The sequence below is a fragment of the Somniosus microcephalus genome, chromosome 2 (assembly GCF_052327205.1).
Source record: "Somniosus microcephalus isolate GS21.2 chromosome 2, FLI_Smic_1.0, whole genome shotgun sequence".
In the NCBI taxonomy this organism is placed as follows: Eukaryota; Metazoa; Chordata; class Chondrichthyes; order Squaliformes; family Somniosidae; genus Somniosus; species Somniosus microcephalus.
The window spans coordinates 138,298,732-138,315,830 of record NC_140988.1 but is presented as its reverse complement, the minus strand read 5'-3'; the positions used below and the strand labels follow the sequence as shown (position 1 = coordinate 138,315,830).

Sequence of the window (17,099 nt, the reverse complement as noted above, 5' to 3'; positions counted from 1 at the left end):
GGGCAAAGTCCTCGCGCCTAACTACACCACCCCGGAGCGGTGGGCCCCGGCTACGGTCATTCAAAAGACGGGCCCCGTTTCATACCGAGTCCGCACCGGAGACGACCGAACATGGAGACGGCATGTAGACCAGTTACTGCCAAGGCACTCGCCACAGGTAACCCAAGAAACAGAGGATCAAGGACCTGCTGGGGGCTCCAGCAGGGACTGGTCGTCCGACCCTGAGATGGTGGCACCATCCACTCTTGTGCCATCGAGGGAGGAAGCCACGCCTGCAGGGTCACAGGAGAGCCAGCCAGAGCCTGCTCCTGAGACCAGGCGTTACCCCCAAAGAGAAAGGCAGCCTCCAGAGCACCTTAGTTACAATTAGTGCTAACCTGTGTGCATGGGGCAGAATAATCGCCAGGGTTAGCGGAATGTAGAGGCAGTCTACCCTCTCTTCCAAAGTTATAGTCATTTTCAGTTATTCTGTTTTGTGGACATTCTATTTTAAGGGGGAGGAAATATGTTGTGTATTTTGAATGTGTATTAGAATTGTCCCACATGGGATACCGTAGTGGTGATTTGCAATGCACCATGGGAAATGTAGTGCATTGAGTGAAGAAGCACATTGTAAATAAAATGGCCGTTAACTAAACTCTCCACCCCGGAGTCCTTCTTAATTGTTATATAGGTAAGGGTATAAAACCCCTTGAGATACAACACAAAGGGATTAATTAAGAAGGGGAAAATAGAATATGAGAGTAGGCTTGCAGGGAACATAAAAACTGACTGTAAAAGCTTTTATAGATATGTGAAGAGAAAAAGGTTGGTGAAGTCAAGCGTAGGTCCCTTGCAGTCAGAATCAGGGGAATTTATAATGGGGAACAAAGAAATGGAAGACCAACTAAATACATATTTTGGTTCTGTCTTCACAAAGGAGGACACAAATAACCTCCCAGAGATGCTGGGGAACATAGGGTCTGATGAAAGGGAGGAACTGAAAGAAATCAGTATTTGTAGGGAAATGGTGTTAGGGAAATTGATGGGATTGAAGGCCAATAAATCCCCAGGGCCTGATAATCTACATCCTAGGGTACTTAAGGAAGTGGCCCCAGAAATAGTAGATGCATTGCTGATCATCTTCCAACATTCGATGGAATCTGGAACAGTACCCATGGATTGGAAGGTAGCTAATGTTACCCCACTATTCAAAAAAGGTGGTAGAGAGAAAACGGGGAATTACAGACTGGTAAGCCTGACATCGGTAGTGGGGAAAATGCTAGAGTCCATTATAAAAGATGTAATAGCAGAGCACTTGGAAAACAGTGACAGGATCGGACAAAGTCAACATGGATTCACAAAAGGTAAATCGTGCTTGACTAATCCACTGGAATTTTTTGAGGATGTAACTGGTAAAATAGATAAGGGAGAACCAGTGGATGTGGTGTATTTGGACTTTCAGAAGGCCTTCGATAAGGTCCCGCATAAGAGATTAGCGTGTAAAGTTAAGGCACATGGGATTGGGGGCAAGGTATTGACTTGGATAGAGAACTGGTTGGCAGACAGAAAGCAAAGAGTTGGAATAAACGGCTCCTTTTCCGAGTGGCAGGCAGTGACTAGTGGGGTACCGCAGGGATTGGTCCTTGGACCCCAGCTATTCACAATATATATTAATGATCTAGACAAGGGAACTAGATGTAATATCTCCAAATTTGCAGACGACACAAAGCTGGGTGGGCGTGTATGCTGTGAGGAAGATGTCGAGAAACTCCAGGTTGATTTGGACATGTTGGGTGATTGGGCAGAAACATGGCAGATGCAATATAACGTGGATAAATGTGAGGTTGTCCACTTTGGTGGCAAAAACAGGAAGGCAGATTATTATCTGGATGGCAAGAAGGGGAAGTGCAACGTGACCTGGGTGTCCTTGTGCACCAGTTGCTGAAGGTAAGCATGCAGATGCAGCAGGCGGTTAAGAAGGCAAATGGTATTTTGGCCTTCGTAGCGAGAGGGTTTGAGTACAGGAACAAGGATGTCTTGCTGCAGTTGTACAGGGCCTTGGTGAGACCACATCTTGAATATTGTGTGCAGTTTTGGTCGCCTTATCTGAGGAAGGATGTTCTTGCCATGGAAGGAGTTCAGCGAAGATTCACCAGGCTGATACCTGGGATGGCAGGAATGACGTATGAGGAGAGATTGGGTCGATTGGGCTTGTACTCGCTGGAGTTTAGAAGAATGAGAGGTGATCTCATTGAAACTTATAAAATTCTGACAGGACTGGACAGACTAGATGCAGGAAGGATGTTCCCGATGGTCGGGGAGTCCAGAACCAGGGGACACAGTATAAGGATAAAGGGTAGGCCATTTAGGACAGAAATGAGGAGGAATTTCTTCGCCCAGAGAGTGGTGAACCTGTGGAACTCTCTACCACAGAAGGCGGCGGAGGCCAGTTCATTAAATATATTCAAGAAGGAGTTGGATATATTTCTTAAGGCTAAAGGGATCGAGGGGTATGGGGAGAAAGCAGGGACCGGGTACTGAATTTGGATGATGAGCCATGATCACATTGAATGGCGGAGCAGGCTCGAGGGGCCGAATGGCCTACTCCTGCTCCTATCTTCTATGTAAATGTCTTCAGCTGCTTCATCAATGATCTTCCCTCCATCATAAGGTCAGAAGTGGGGCTGTTTGCTGATGATTGAACAGTATTCAGCTCCATACACAATTCCTCAGATAATGAAGCAGTCCATGCCCGCATGTGGTAAGACCTAGTCAGACCTGGACAACATCCAGGCTTGGGCTGATAAGTGGCAAGTAATATTCATACTACACAAGTGCCAGGCAATGACTATCTCCAACAAGAGAGCGTCTAACCACCTCCCCTTGACATTCAATGGCATGTCCTGACTTGGACATATATCACTGTTCTTTCACCATCGCTGGGTCAAAATCCTGGAACCTCCTACCTAACAGCACTATGGGAGTACCTTCACCACATGAAATACAGCAGTTCAAGGAGAAGGCTCACCTCCACCTTTGCAAGAGCAACTATGGACTTGCTAGCGACGCTCATATCCCAAGAATTAATTTAACAAAAACAATGATTGAGTTTTATCCCTATTATGTCTTATCCTATATGCCCTTTTTATTTGTCCCTGATTATCCTCTACTAACCAATTAATTACAGGCTTTTATCCATTGATTGCCTCCTTCACATTCTGTCCTCCAATGATTGCCTCTATGCCACTCTATCCACCATTATAAATGCAGATACTGCAATTTATAATGGAAATATAAAAATAAGGAAAGAATATATGACATTAAAACAGTGACTGAATTATGTTTGCAAGCTCTGGTCCAAATATCCCCTGCTCTCTAACTCCAATTCACCTGTCTACAGTTGGTCTGAACTTCCCTTGTGGAACTTCATGGGAGATCAACTAGTAATATATAAAAATCCTCGAGTTTGTACTGCTGTAACAATCCCAGTACATTGAAATCAATGGGAACACAGAAAACGCTCATTATTCTTACTTGCTCCAGAGGGGGGCACTGTAGGCTCTCAGCCTGTTTTGTCAGCCTCTCAGACAGATGCAGATTTTTGTCTTCATCACCTGGGTGATAATCTGGCGGAGCGGATCACCCATCCATTATAGAACCCGCCTGATTATTGATTTCAATGGACTGAAAATTGGGAGGGTTCTTTATAGGGTGGGCCTTATGCTCCGAAGTTAAAAATCTACTTCACCATTTCCCCTGACTCACTATGAGCAATGCCATGGGAGGTGTGCTCATAATAAAATAAACTTTAGAGGTGGACTGACTGGCTGATGCAGAGGGTTAGAAAACTGTCTTTTCACCTCTAGGACCTAGAACATAAGAAATAGGAGCAGGAGTAGGCCATTTGGCCCCTCGAGCCTGCTCCGCCATTCAGTAAGATCATGGCTGATCTTCTACCTCATCTCCACCTTCCTGCACTATCCCCATATCCCTTGATTCCCTTAATATCCAAAAATCTATCGATCTCTGTCTTGAATATACTCAATGACTGAGCCTCCATTTGTATCTAGTGTGATGGGCTGAATAATTCCTTTCTCTGATAAATGCAAGGATCCCACCAAAACATATTTGTAAAGTTTCAAACTAGTAGCTACTGTAAACTCATAGCATAGATCTTTCTGCATTCTTTATTCATTGCCACAAAATTGCACTATTGCCAATAGCCAAAAGCATGGCAGGTGTGAGAAAGGAAATGTCACACTGGCACAGTAGAAGGTACAATTTTGTGATTAGGGAAAATGATTGGGTTTGTGCAGAGAAAAACTTTACTCTGCAGTTGACTCATGCTATATGCCTGATATAGGAATTTTGACAGTGGTTAAAGTAGAAAATATTGGGTAAATTTTACAAATTAGCATGTTCGGAGCACAGCTTCATACAATGTGAGCATTGCTCTAGCAGCGCTAAACCATAACATTTTCCACTTCATTAAATTCTCAGCACTGACACATTCCCTTAAAAAACTTACTTTAATCCCCAATTTAAAAAAATACTAAAATGAACAAAGCAATTTTGTGTATGTAAATTGTGGATGCAAATAACAAGGTGCTTCAAGTATGGTTGTTTAAATTGATATTAATTGTTAAGGCTTTAGTGACTTTTGGATAATCTAGCATTAAATTATCCAAGTGGTGTTATTCTGGTAGTTAGGTCAGGAGTATCATAGCCACAGGTATTGGACAGTGCAAATGGCCACCCTCTCAGTTACAGAATAGTGCGTAACACATGAGGAAGAGCAGGGGAGTCTAAATAATAATCGGCGACAAATGAATAACATGTAAAAGTAAAATGAACAATGACAAACCTGAATCCTGCCGGACTTCAGCACGGCAAACATGCATTGAGCTGTATTAAATGCATGCCTCCAATTGTGATATGCTACATGTTTTCGATAATTCTTTTTAACACTTAAAATCCAACGGCAAAGAACCTGTGAGGGGAAAAGAAAATCAACAATTTATGTGAATGCTGCTTTATAGAGAAATGTACAACTTGGATCAGCTCAGGCTGCCAATGAAGGTGCTACTCCTGTCCATTTTTACCTCATTAGCATACAAGTAACTACTTAGCAGAGGACACAGGAAGCCATGAGGTTTAAAATGTTCCATTTCACAGTTCCGACAAAAATGTTCTTATCCATTCATTGCCCCTGTGCGAATCAGGTAATGACAGCAATTATCATTAATTTGCATGAATTTCAGGTGCCTAATCACACTCTTACATGTTTTCTGCTAGAGTATTCTTTGCCCATCTGGAAATGAGACATAGGCCGTACACCAGTTTTTACCTGATTTCTAAGGCATATGATATTTGGTAGTAAATTTAAACGGGTGAAGTGTACTCTCACAAAAAGCATGCAAGAACTTGATTAAGCACCTGAAATTCATGCAAATTAATGATAAATGCTGTCAGCTGCAATTTCATTTTTTTTTAGCAGTAGTTTACTAAACACATATAAAATGGATGCTGCTGGGAAGGCTTGTCTGGTCTTTGAGAGTTGGTCCTGTGAGGGTGGATTGTACTGTCTCCTGTTGCAGGTGAACTTTTTGTGTACACCCCCCCCCCCCAGGACTCTCTGTTCCCACACCCCCTTTAAAATTGTACCATTTTGTTTGAATTGCCTCTCCTCATTCTTCCTACAAAAATGAATCACTTCACACTTTTTTGCGTTAAATTTCATCTGCCATGTGTCTGCTTATTTCACCAATCTGTCTATGTCCTCCTGAAGTCTGTTACTATCCTCCTCACTCTTTACTTCATTTCCAACATTCGTGTCATCTGCAAACTTTTAAATTATGCCCTGTATACCCAAGTCCAGGTCATTTAGATATATCAAAAAGAGCAGTGGTCCCAAAGATGTCTTACTGCAATTATATAGGGCCCTGGTGAGACCACACCTGGAGTATTGTGTTTAGTTTTGATCTCCTTACCTAAGGAAGGAAATATTTGCCATAGAGGGAGTGCAACGGAGGTTCACCAGACTGGTTCCTGGGATGGGGGGATTGTCCTATGAGGAGGGATTGAGTAGACTAGGCCTATATTCTCTAGAGTTTAGAAGAATGAGAGGTGATCTCTTAAAGGGCTTGACAGGGTAGATGTAGGGAGGATGTTTCCCCTGGCTGGGGACTCTAGAACCAGGGGTCACAGTCTCAGAATTAGGGGTCAGCCATTTAGGACTGAGATGAGGAGAAATTTCTTTACTCAGAGGGTGGTGATTCTTTGGAATTCTCTACCCCAGAGGGCCGTGGAGGCTCAGTCGTTGAGTATATTCAAGACAGAGATTGGTAGAATTTTGAATATTCAGGGAATCAAGGGATATGGGGATACTTCAGGAAAGTGGAGATGAGGTACAAGATCAGCTATGATCGTATTGAATGGCGGAGCAGGCTCAAAGGGCCAAATGGCCTACTCCTGCTCCTATTTCTTATGTTTTTATGTGTTCTTATATTACCCGCTAATCTATTCTCATACACTCTCTTTGCCCCTCTTATTTTCTTTTTCAGTTCTCCCCTGTACCTTTTTTATTCAGCTTTGTTCACTACTGAATTCTAACCCGACATTTATCATAACCTTCATTTTTCTGTTTCATTTTAATCTCTATGGGGGAAAAATTCGGTTGCTTTGCGGGTGTTAACAGGGCGCAAAGCAACTATCGACCGGGCGCGGCGTCACCAATGCCTCCTGCGAAATTCTGCGGGAGGTTAGTGGCAGCGGTTAACGGTAGCGCCCCGTGGTGCTGCGCCGCCGGCGATGATGTCATCGCTGTGCGCAGCGTCCTGCTTGTGATCTTCAGAGCGCCCCCTGTCTTACCACCAGACGCTATGTCCGACAGGGTCAGGGGGGCCTTCCTGCGGCCGGGGAGGTGCTATTTAAAGGCGAGGTGCGGGGCGGCCATTTTTGTTGCTGGCCGCCTGCCAGCACCTGCCTCCGCTCCCGTCCCCGTCCTTCTTACCCAGCCCCCCATGGAGTGCCAGCTGTGCTCCATGAGCCCGGCACGTCTCTTGAGTGCCGGGCTCTTTTGCTGGCATTCCCGATCCCCGGGGGCCCAGCTGGGCCCCGGGTCGCGTTGCGCAAGGCCCCTCCCCTTTAAGAAGGGGACGAAGGCCTGCAATACCGCGGAACAAAGTGCCATGATGTTCCCTCGCAGCGCCCAAGAGTTACTACCACTCAATTTCCGTCGCGGGGGTGCTAATTTTTCCGGGGCTCTAAAAGTAGCGCCATGGCAAAATTAGCGCCCCAAAGGGGGCGCTACTCAATTTTAACCCTGTATCTTTAGACATCCAGGGAGCTCCAGCTTCTTTTCCCCGTTGTGGGAATGTGTTGAGTCTGTGCCCAAAGTGTCTCCTCTTTGAAGGCTTCCCATTGTTCAATTATTGTTTTGCCTGCCAATTTTGATTCCAATCCACCTGGGCCAGATCAATTTTTAGCTTACTCTAATTACCCCTCCTCTAGTTAAGCATTTTCACATTTGATTTTTCCTTGTTCCTTTCCATAACTACTCTAAACCCAACATGGTATAAAAGCATAATTATATGACATGACATAACGTAATTCCATCCAATGAACAGCCTGGCCGACGGGTGGGAGGAAACTCTAGCGGCAGGAGGCCGCAGCTGGGGACCATTGGGGACACAGGCAAGAAAGTATGTGTCAAGCTGAAAGAATTTGGTGTACGAAGTAAGGTCAGATACCCATCTCCCCTCATCTGTGATTGCTGTGCTCAGATTCCATTTACTCGAGACTGATTGTTCTAATAGATTAGCCCAGCACCTTTTTAGAAGGGAGCTCACACTCACCAACAGAGGGGGAGGAGTCAATTATGATTCACAACATTGTTTGCACCATGTCAACTACTTCCCAGTAAATATTTGCCCAGGCTCTGATTGGAGATTGTTTGTAATATAATGGGCCAGAAATTCGGGTCCCAACGCGTGAGTACGCACGGGGTACTCACGCGTAGGCCCAACGAAAGTGCCGGTTTCGTGCATGCACTGCGCATGCGCGGGAAACCGGCACTTCTGTTCCCCTGAAAGAAGGGGTTCAGAAGTCGAACGCGTGCACCGGAGAGGCAGCGCGTGCGCATGGAACTTACATTTTTTTTGCAGGTTTCTCCGGGAGGGTAAGTCTCCAGCAGTTACACTTTTAAAAAGCAGGCGCAAGGGCTGCTTTTAACAAGGTAAGTGGTGAATTAATTAAAATTAAAAAAAAATTTCCACAGGTTTATTATTTTTAAATACTTTAAAGAAAGGTAAGTTTATTTTTAGCCCCGTTAGAAAATATAATTAATTTTTTCAAAAATTTAAATTATTGTTTAAAATAGTTATTTCATGTAATTTATAGTTTATTTTAAAAATGTGATTTAAAAAAAAATTATTTGAAGCTTTAGTGATGTTTTGGGGCTTATAGTATTTATAGGTTTGACAGCTCTTCCTGTCAAACTTATGAATGAAGCTTTCCCTGCTATCATTGGCTCTCCATGGCCCACGTGATCCCAGGGGATGCATCGAACTAACTGCGTCCCTGGGATACGCAAGCACTGCGCGCCGGCAATTGGAGGAGGCCCAGGATCGGAATCTCACGCGGGCCCACAGCTCAACGGCCGGCGCGCTAGGTAAGTGCAGGTCAGGGGCTTGCACCTGCAGGAAGCCCCCAACCCGAATTTCTGGGCCAATACATTTTTCCTTGTCTCACCATGAAAGCTCTCAGGCTTGTTCCTATATTGCTTTCAATCTTATTTGAGTCCTGCGATCAATTAGCCCTAAAAGAGCAATTAAAGGAGGATGGCTAGTTTATTAAGAATTTGTATAACAACATATCACAAGCTCTTTTTTAACTAAGCTTTAAAGATATGAAGATAAACTCCTTATTTCAAAGTTTAAATATTACTTCTTATTTTTCTTCCATGAATACGAACTGGATCACTGCATCACAGAACATGAATTTACAATCCCATTTGTGCTATCAGGGAAGGTGGGAAGTGAAGGCAAAACACGTTCTCAGAGAGAGAGGTGAAAATGGAAAGCTGAATCACCCTGAATCATCTTTACAGCTAGCAACAGAGCGGTATTGACAGGGGCCTGTTATCTTGGCCAGGGAATGCTGTGTGTCATGAGCAGACCTAACCAGGAGAAGCGGGGACATTTAGAATAATTGCCCAATAATAGAACGTTTTAACTTACCACAAGTAGGTTAAGGAGTGGATCAAATATTTATCATCAGTGGCTCAATATTAGAAGAGAAATTTTGTGAGCCTCTACTCTTGGCGTGGAGCCTCACGTGATGGGAATATGGATCAGAAAATTGAGTGCGTTAATAAGTAGTGGTTCTGATTTTCCAGTGATAAATATTAAGATTGGTAGCATCACCTATTGGGCTCATTGGGGGAGTAATTGGGTTGCTTTGCGCCTCCCCGGGGGCGCTAACGGGGAGCAAATGCCGTAGCGCCTGGGTGCGGTGCCGTTATTGCCTCCCTCGAAATTTAGGGGGAGGTTAGCGGCGGCGGTAGCTGGAAGCACCCCGCTCCACTGCACTATCGGCGGGCAATGGGACTGAGAGGATCAGGGGACGGTTTTGTAGCGGCTGTAGTGTGTGGCGGTGCTACTTAAAGGACAGTTGTCAGGCGGCCATTTTGATTTTGGCCGACTGCCAGCACCAGCCCACCTTTAACATTTCTATGCAGGGTGCCGGCCGCGATCGCTCAGCCTGGCACTCAAAGAGTGCCGGGCTGTTTCCACGCACCCTGTTCCCTGGTAGTCCGGCAGGGCCCTGGTGCACGCAGCGCTAGGCCCCTCCCCTTTAATCAGGGGAGGAGGCCTGCAATGACGCAGCGCTACATGCCGCCGTGCCACAGTATCAGCGCCACAAGAAGGAGATGGAGCGCTTTCCAGTAGCGCTCCATCTCCTACTTGGGGCGCTACCACTGAATTTATGCGGGGGGGCGCTAACTTTTTCGTCCTACCCAATTTTTCCCCCATTGACTTTCATGCCTGATTCCCCAATCTCCACTCTGAGGCTGTGTGGCAGAAGTGCAGCACCACAACATTTAACACTATATGTACAGAACTAACATTGCACCCCTCTCTGAAGTTACCTTGCACCCAGCTGTCAGGCTGTCGGGCCACAAGTTTCTAACATTGTAGTGGTTTGAAATCGAGTGCATAGGAAGGTTAGATGGGTTCAAGATTAGATTTTTTTCAGAATTAAAAAAAAACATGCAAAATGGAATCTATTTCAAACATTCTTTTCTCTAGCCAAAATAAGCTCTTGCGTTACCAAATATATATTGTTCAAAATTCAAATAAAATGTTTTTTTTCACTGTAATAATAGCTTGCATGTTTTACCCATCTTATCACATAAATATATTTGTGCTAATGAAGATTACACAGATGTAGTTTATGCTTATAGGATGGATCATTTGTCTTAGTTGTGGCTCCCACAAACCATGTTATACCTCATATTTCATCTGGAAATTCTGTAAAAAGTTCAGGTCAGTGAACATTCGGATGGCAGCCAACGTCGTTTCAACTTCAGACAATTCAAAATCACTGAAGCTAAAATCTAGCAGCTTAAGTGAATGAGCAGAAGGGACAGTCGTGACCTATGAAAAGAAAACAATTTTTACAAGTGTGAACATAATAAAAATGCTAATAATGAATGGTTATATATTTACTGGACTCTTTCCACTCCAATCTTTACTTCCAATTAAGTAATGATTGAACAAGGACAAGTTATCTTGTGACACAAAGGTAGCATTTGAGATACCTGGGGGAGGGGTGGGGCGGGGGGAGAAAGGTAAACCCCTCACAACGGGTGGAAGGGGGCAGGAAGTAGATTAAAATAGCAGAAATCGACAACCCAAACCCAACCCGCCTCCAACATGCCCATTTCCGGTTTTAACGGAGACGGGTTTGGGTGCATGCGAGTAATCCCTTCTGGAGAGGCTGGTTACTGATTAAAATATTTAAATGAGGCACTATTAAAGATATTTTCAATGCTATTTGAATTTAACGGCTACAGCATGAGTTTCCCGGGGTTCGGAAAAGTTGCCATTAAAACGGAGGCGAGATTGATCGGTGCTTCATGGGTCTAGTTAAAGATCAGGAGTCCCAAGATTAATAAAGGCTAAAGGCTCAGTGTCCACAGCTGCTTTCCCAGTTCCCTCTGGGAAAGGGTTTGGTGACAGTGCTTGTTGTGAGATACTTATTTCTACAGTTTGGAGGTCTTCACACAGAGAACATCAGGCTGAGTGGTGCCATGGCTGCTTTAGATTGGACTTCAAACGAAGAAGGCAATCAGCATCCACAGCAGCAAGGGCCTGCTATGGAGGGAGCTGTGGGGGGACCACAGAGATGAAAGCAACAGAGGCGTCGAGGTTGCAGGAGGCACTACCCACGTAACTGGATGTACAGACAGAGATTAAAACTGAAAATGCTGGAAATACTCAAGTAGGTCAGGCAGTATCTGTGGAGAGAGAAACATAGAAACATAGAAACATAGAGATAGGAACAGGAGTAGGCCATTCGGCCCTTCGAGCCTGCTCCGCCATTCAATGAGATCATGGCTGATCTTCGTCTGAGATCATAGCTGATCTTACCAGTTCAGTACCCCGTCCCCGCCTTTTCTCCGTAACCCTTAATCCCCTTAGCCTTCAGAAATATATCCAATTCTCTCTTGAAAATATTTATTGAATTAGCCTTCACAGCCCTCTGTGGCAGGGAATTCCACAGGCTCACCACTCTTTGAGTGAAGAAATTCTTCCTCATCTTTGTTTTAAACAGAGTTAATGTTTCGTGAAGGTCTACGTTATAATCCCTAGGAGCTACCATGATGCTTTCATACTGCATCAATCCAACATCCTGATCTATTTGTACTTGGAAATACTCTTAAGGGGTGGCTGATAGGCAACAAAGATACCTCTTTCAAATGTGGCTAATGACACCTATGATGAAGCCCACCAATGAACCCCAAAAGTGCTACAATGACAGCCATGTGATCACCAGATGTGTCATCGAGCAAGACATAGGCAAGCTTAAGATGCGCTTCAGGTGCCTGGACAGGTCTGGAGGTGTCTTTCAGTGCTCACCAGTGAGGGTCTCTATGATAATCGTGCTGTGCTGCGTTCTGCACAACAGAGTGCAGCAGCAAGGACTAGAAGTGGAGGGGGAACAAGCCATTCATCACTCATCTGATGAGGATTCCAATGGAGAGGAGGGGTAGGAAGAGGAAGATGAAGATGGGGCACCCAGCACCACACCAGCCGTCACATTGCTGCTCGGGATGCCAGGGATTCCATTGTAGCTCGAAGGTTCAGTTGGTCACTCATACTGGACCAAAGTAGTTATCACATCCCCCAGCCCCCTCCCCCCAACCCCCACCAGCACAAAGCAGTCCTGAAACCGCCCACTGCACATTCACCAATTGGTTCCCACTAATTCATGTCTTCATATTCATCAACAAGCAACTGAAAAGGTGAGTTGACACCCAGCTTGCAAGAATGGGTAACACGGGAGAGTGGGGCAAATTAATACATTTTGTGATTTGATTGCAAAAAGGAAACTTAATAATATAACATCCTGTCAGAGACTGTTCCACTTGCCGCCATGTAGGGGCAGACTCGGCCATCGGGGCATGAGGCAGCATGTTGGGTACTGGATGATGGGGGAGCATGGGGGAGCAACAGGTGAGACATGGGAATGTTTTGAGTAGAGTTCCCACTTCCATGTCTCCTTTCACCATCATCCCTCTCCCGGGCCAGCACACATCACTCCTACCACTCTGCTGTAGACCAGCTTGGTGGAGATCAGTGACATGTTGCAAGGTATCTGTCATCCTGTTTAAGGCGCCAGACATGTTGCCATCCAAAGTCTGTACAGCCATGGTCATGGCCTGCATGGACTCATTTGATTGCCGCAATTGAGGTTCCATGGAGGAGGCCAGTCCATCCATGGAAGAAGAAATTCTCACAATGGCCTACAATATCAACTCACTAATGCTGGAACATGACTCCTCCATCCTTTCTGCTACTTTGGACAGTGTGAGTGGAAGGACTGCCAGTACCTTACAGATTTGCTGCTGTCCCTCTATTATTATCATTTTCAGGCTTTGAACGTGCTGAGTCCATCTTGTATGATTACTGTCTCCATGCAAAACCTCCCAACTCCTCCAAGTTCCATCTTTAAATAGTCAAGTTGAGAATGTGACATGTGGGTGTGATTTACGCCCGCTGACATGCTTCGGAGATGCAAAACCCAGAAGTAAAATAATAATTAGGTATCCATGTTTAAATCGGACATTCTGACACACCAAAATATCTTCCGGGTTTCGCTCCCACCCCCCCAACCCCTGCTCAGAACCCGCCTGGGTTATTATTGGGCCCCTCGTATCATAATTGTCACTGTTAACATGCCCATAACCATTAAATCAAAGTACATAAGATCCAGCTGCACAGGACGAAGCACATTAGTGTTGGAATGATTGTGAGGGGACGTTCAACTTGAATCAGTCCAGTAATTCAGAAGTCAAATGTTAACATTGCCATTTTGAAATAGAAATCCATGAATCTGTCTGTATTACTACTTTAGTAGTTCTACTAATGAAAGAAACTTGTTGATTCCTATCTTAAGCCTAGTCAGTGTGGAATTAGGGTATTGAGATTTTCTAATTTTGGATGACGTATTTAATATGCCGTTTGATAGCCTGTCTTTCTTACAGGGTGTTTGAATTATTTTTGCAGCTATTCTGTTCTATTTTGAAGTCCTTTCAATATGTAATGTATATCGCTGGAGATCTCCTAGAGACTTCTGCCGCTCTGTCACTGTAACTTTGACAGAGGTTCATCAGAAACCCCAAAATCTCTGCTGCTGTGGACCTGCTTAACTGTTTCGTCACCTCTGACTTTATTGCCCTCACTCCCTCCCTCCAAATCACTAATTATTTCCAATCCCTGCCATCTCCCTGTATAGTTATAACCCTTATTTTCTCCAGTCAGAGGGTTTTAAACTTGAGCACATTTTGATTGGTTATCCACCACCACACCTGGCTCGATCATGTCTTGCTCTTTTTATCCAAAACCGCTTATTACTCCAGAATCATCTTGGAGGGCAAGGAGAAGCCAACACTCCTTTACTTGATCATTAACTACCTTTGCCCATCCTCACTTCCAACACTGTGTGAAGAGCTCACTGATGTCTTTGGGGGAAAAATTCAGTATCGCCCCGTTTGGGGCGCCATTATCAGCCGTGCGCACAGTTTAGCGCCTGGCGCTAATTATCGCCTCCGACAGCAAACTTGGCTTTTATCGTCCCTGGAGGTGATTGGAGCGCCAAATCAGGTGCTTCACACCTGTCTTAAGGCGTAAAGGCCGAGGAGCGAGCCGCTACCTGAGCGCTGGCGAAGCAAGGGCAAATCAAAATAAACCTGCAAAGTGTTGCTCAGTACTCAAAGCTCCTTCACACAGCGTTGAATCTCTCCAGAAGTCTCTCTCTCTCTCAGAATGCGTGGTGCAAAAATGTCACCGACAAAAAAAGGCAGGAAGCGGTCGCCTTTAAATAGCGCTCCCCTAGCCCCTTTCTGACAGCATAACGCTCCCCTCAACCTGTCGTTGCTAGCGGCAGGCAGTAAGGCAGGGGGCGCCACTCAATATCCAGTCCGGGGTGTAGGGTTCTCAAAATTCCCACATTCCCCAAAAAGTTATGGATAAAGGGACCCTGTATGGACAAGTTATTAAAAAGGGTACCAAAAATGGCTTCTGCAACCTTGTGACCAAAAGTACAGGATTTTAAAAGCAAGGCCCTGCAAAAAGGCAGGCACTTTTCAAAACCTGAAACGAAACCTAAAATGCATGAATCTGTGAAAAGACTTTGTGAAACCAGACAGCTAGGCAAACACAGAATATGCATTCATTCACCTTGGAACAGATCAAGTCAGAATGGGCCTAATCGAGGCCATTAAGTTTCTGCATATATAATCGGTAACCGCTCACAGTAGCCATCAAGCCAGGATAAGGACAATTAAATTTCATAAATAACAAACAGCCAGGACATCGGAGCCATTAAAACCAGGAGACAACCACCCAAAAGCCGTTAAAGTAAATGGCTGTAATCATTTTGGACGAGCCCGCCAAAAGTTAGACAAAGGACTGACCTGATTTAGCGCGCAGATAAGGGATGAAGAACCGGGTATAATTGTAGGCCCATTGGTAGTGATCGCGCTTATCTCTTGGCTCTTGCCTCCTGCCTCTCGTTCTCACTTCGTGCCTCGTGGCGGGCTCTCTTCTCGCTCCCCGCGCCGCTCAACATCAAGGACGCCCATTACTACACCGAGGGCCAAACGTGGGAGGAGAACGAGACCCGAATCGTAAACACACAGGATACATGGGGCCACGAACAGACGAGACGAGACGAAGAAAACGGTAAACCGGTAAAGGCAGAGAAGGGCAGCGGAAAGACGCGTTGGGGGACAAACGGCCTAGTTATAAGCTGGCGTTTGATGAATAAGTTGGCGTTTGAAGCATGGATAGCAGCGTCCATGATGAATAAGTTGGTGTGCAAAGCATGGGTAGTAAAAGCATATTGACAATATAAACCGCCAACCGAGCCCCAACTGTCATAAAACCCGCCAGAGACTAAACCGCCCGAGGGAGAAGAAGGCCCATCGCGACTCGACGGAGACGTGACTCGACGAAGACGTTAACTGAGGAAAAGGAGGGTGATTCGCATAAACAACTCCATCGCCGCGCCCTGTGACCACATGGCGACGAAGTACCCCAAAGGACAGCAAGAGCGGACCCCAAAACTCACAACCGTTAAAAAAGTCAACAGGTTTCGAATTGGTGAGCATGAATCCCTGGCCCCTCATAGCTTAATCTAGTTAGGTATAGGGGGTGGGATAAGGATAAAGGGGATTTTAATGTGTTTGTTCCCTCGATGTGCCATGTGTTCCCCATTCCCAAATAAGTGTATTATTTTTATATGCCTGTAATCATCTTAGTAATTCTCAGTATTGTGATCTTGTTTTGCCTTTAATAAAAATTACGGTTTTCTTGCACTGAACCACTTGTCTACTCATTTTTCTGTATCGCCGCCTGTACCTAAGTCTAGAGCCCAGGGGGTATGGGAGCGATTCGAACCACTCAGTGACAGTCAGGGGCAGAGCTGACTGGGCACACACCAAAACCCCCTACAGGGGCGCTAACAGGGCATTGCGCACTCGACTGATGTCACAGGAGTTCGTGGCGGTAGTGTTTAGTGCCGCTGCAAAATGTCGTTAATTTCGCGAGCAGCGCAAACATCATCGCGCAAGGGTGCTCTTTGCTTTGCGCCCCATTAGTGCCCTCTTAAGGCACTAACGGGAGGCGCAAACAACTGAATTTTTCCCCCTTTGTCTCTAAAATTGAGACCATCTGTGCAGCTGCTTCTGCTGTTACCTTCACTTCCTCCACCCTGCTCCTGTCCTCTCCCAGTTCTCTCATCCATTCTAGCCCATAATCCCACACCTAGCTTCCTCCCATCTCCTCCCATGCCCTCTCCTCCATGAGATCCACCTCCTGCCCCTTGATCTTCCACTCAACTTCCTCTCCCAGCTCCTATGCTAGCTGACATGATAAATAGATCCTTTCCCTCAGACACCAATTACTGAGAGAGACAAACTCCTTCAATGCTATGAAGCTTTAAGTGCTTCTTAGTTGTGTAAACCCTTATCTGTTTTTAAATATGTTGGTACAAAGTTAGACACTTATGCTAGCTTAACCAGAGATTGAAACAGCTGTCATCACATCTCTCCTCAAAAACCTCACCCTTAACTCTTTCCAACTACTATCCGATTTCTAACCTTCCTTTCCTCTTTAAGGCTCTCAAATGAATTGTCATCTCCCAACTTCATAACCATCTCTCTCAAAACTCTCTGTCTGAATAACTCCAGTCTGATTTCTGCCCTGCTAACAGCACCAGCACTGCCCTGCCAATGTCACAATTGCAACCAGGGCACATTATGCCTCCTTGTCCTTCTCAACATAGTTTGATGTGGTGGATCACATCATTTTCTTTTATTTGTCCTTGTG

General features: G+C 45.3%; 1 protein-coding gene across 4 annotated transcripts in view; it reads right to left on the bottom strand.

Annotated features, from left to right (window-relative positions):
- pde5ab (phosphodiesterase 5A, cGMP-specific, b) overlaps nucleotides 1-17,099 on the bottom strand; it is a 216,616-nt gene that overhangs the window by 46,341 nt on the left and 153,176 nt on the right. For all 4 annotated transcript variants that reach the window (XM_085962982.1, XM_085962974.1, XM_085962965.1 and 1 more), the window contains 2 exons: nucleotides 10,494-10,640; nucleotides 4,847-4,972 (listed from right to left, as the gene is read on the bottom strand). In XM_085962982.1, the coding sequence (XP_085819108.1) occupies nucleotides 4,847-4,972; nucleotides 10,494-10,640 (273 nt within the window). The remainder of the gene's footprint in view (nucleotides 1-4,846; nucleotides 4,973-10,493; nucleotides 10,641-17,099) is intronic.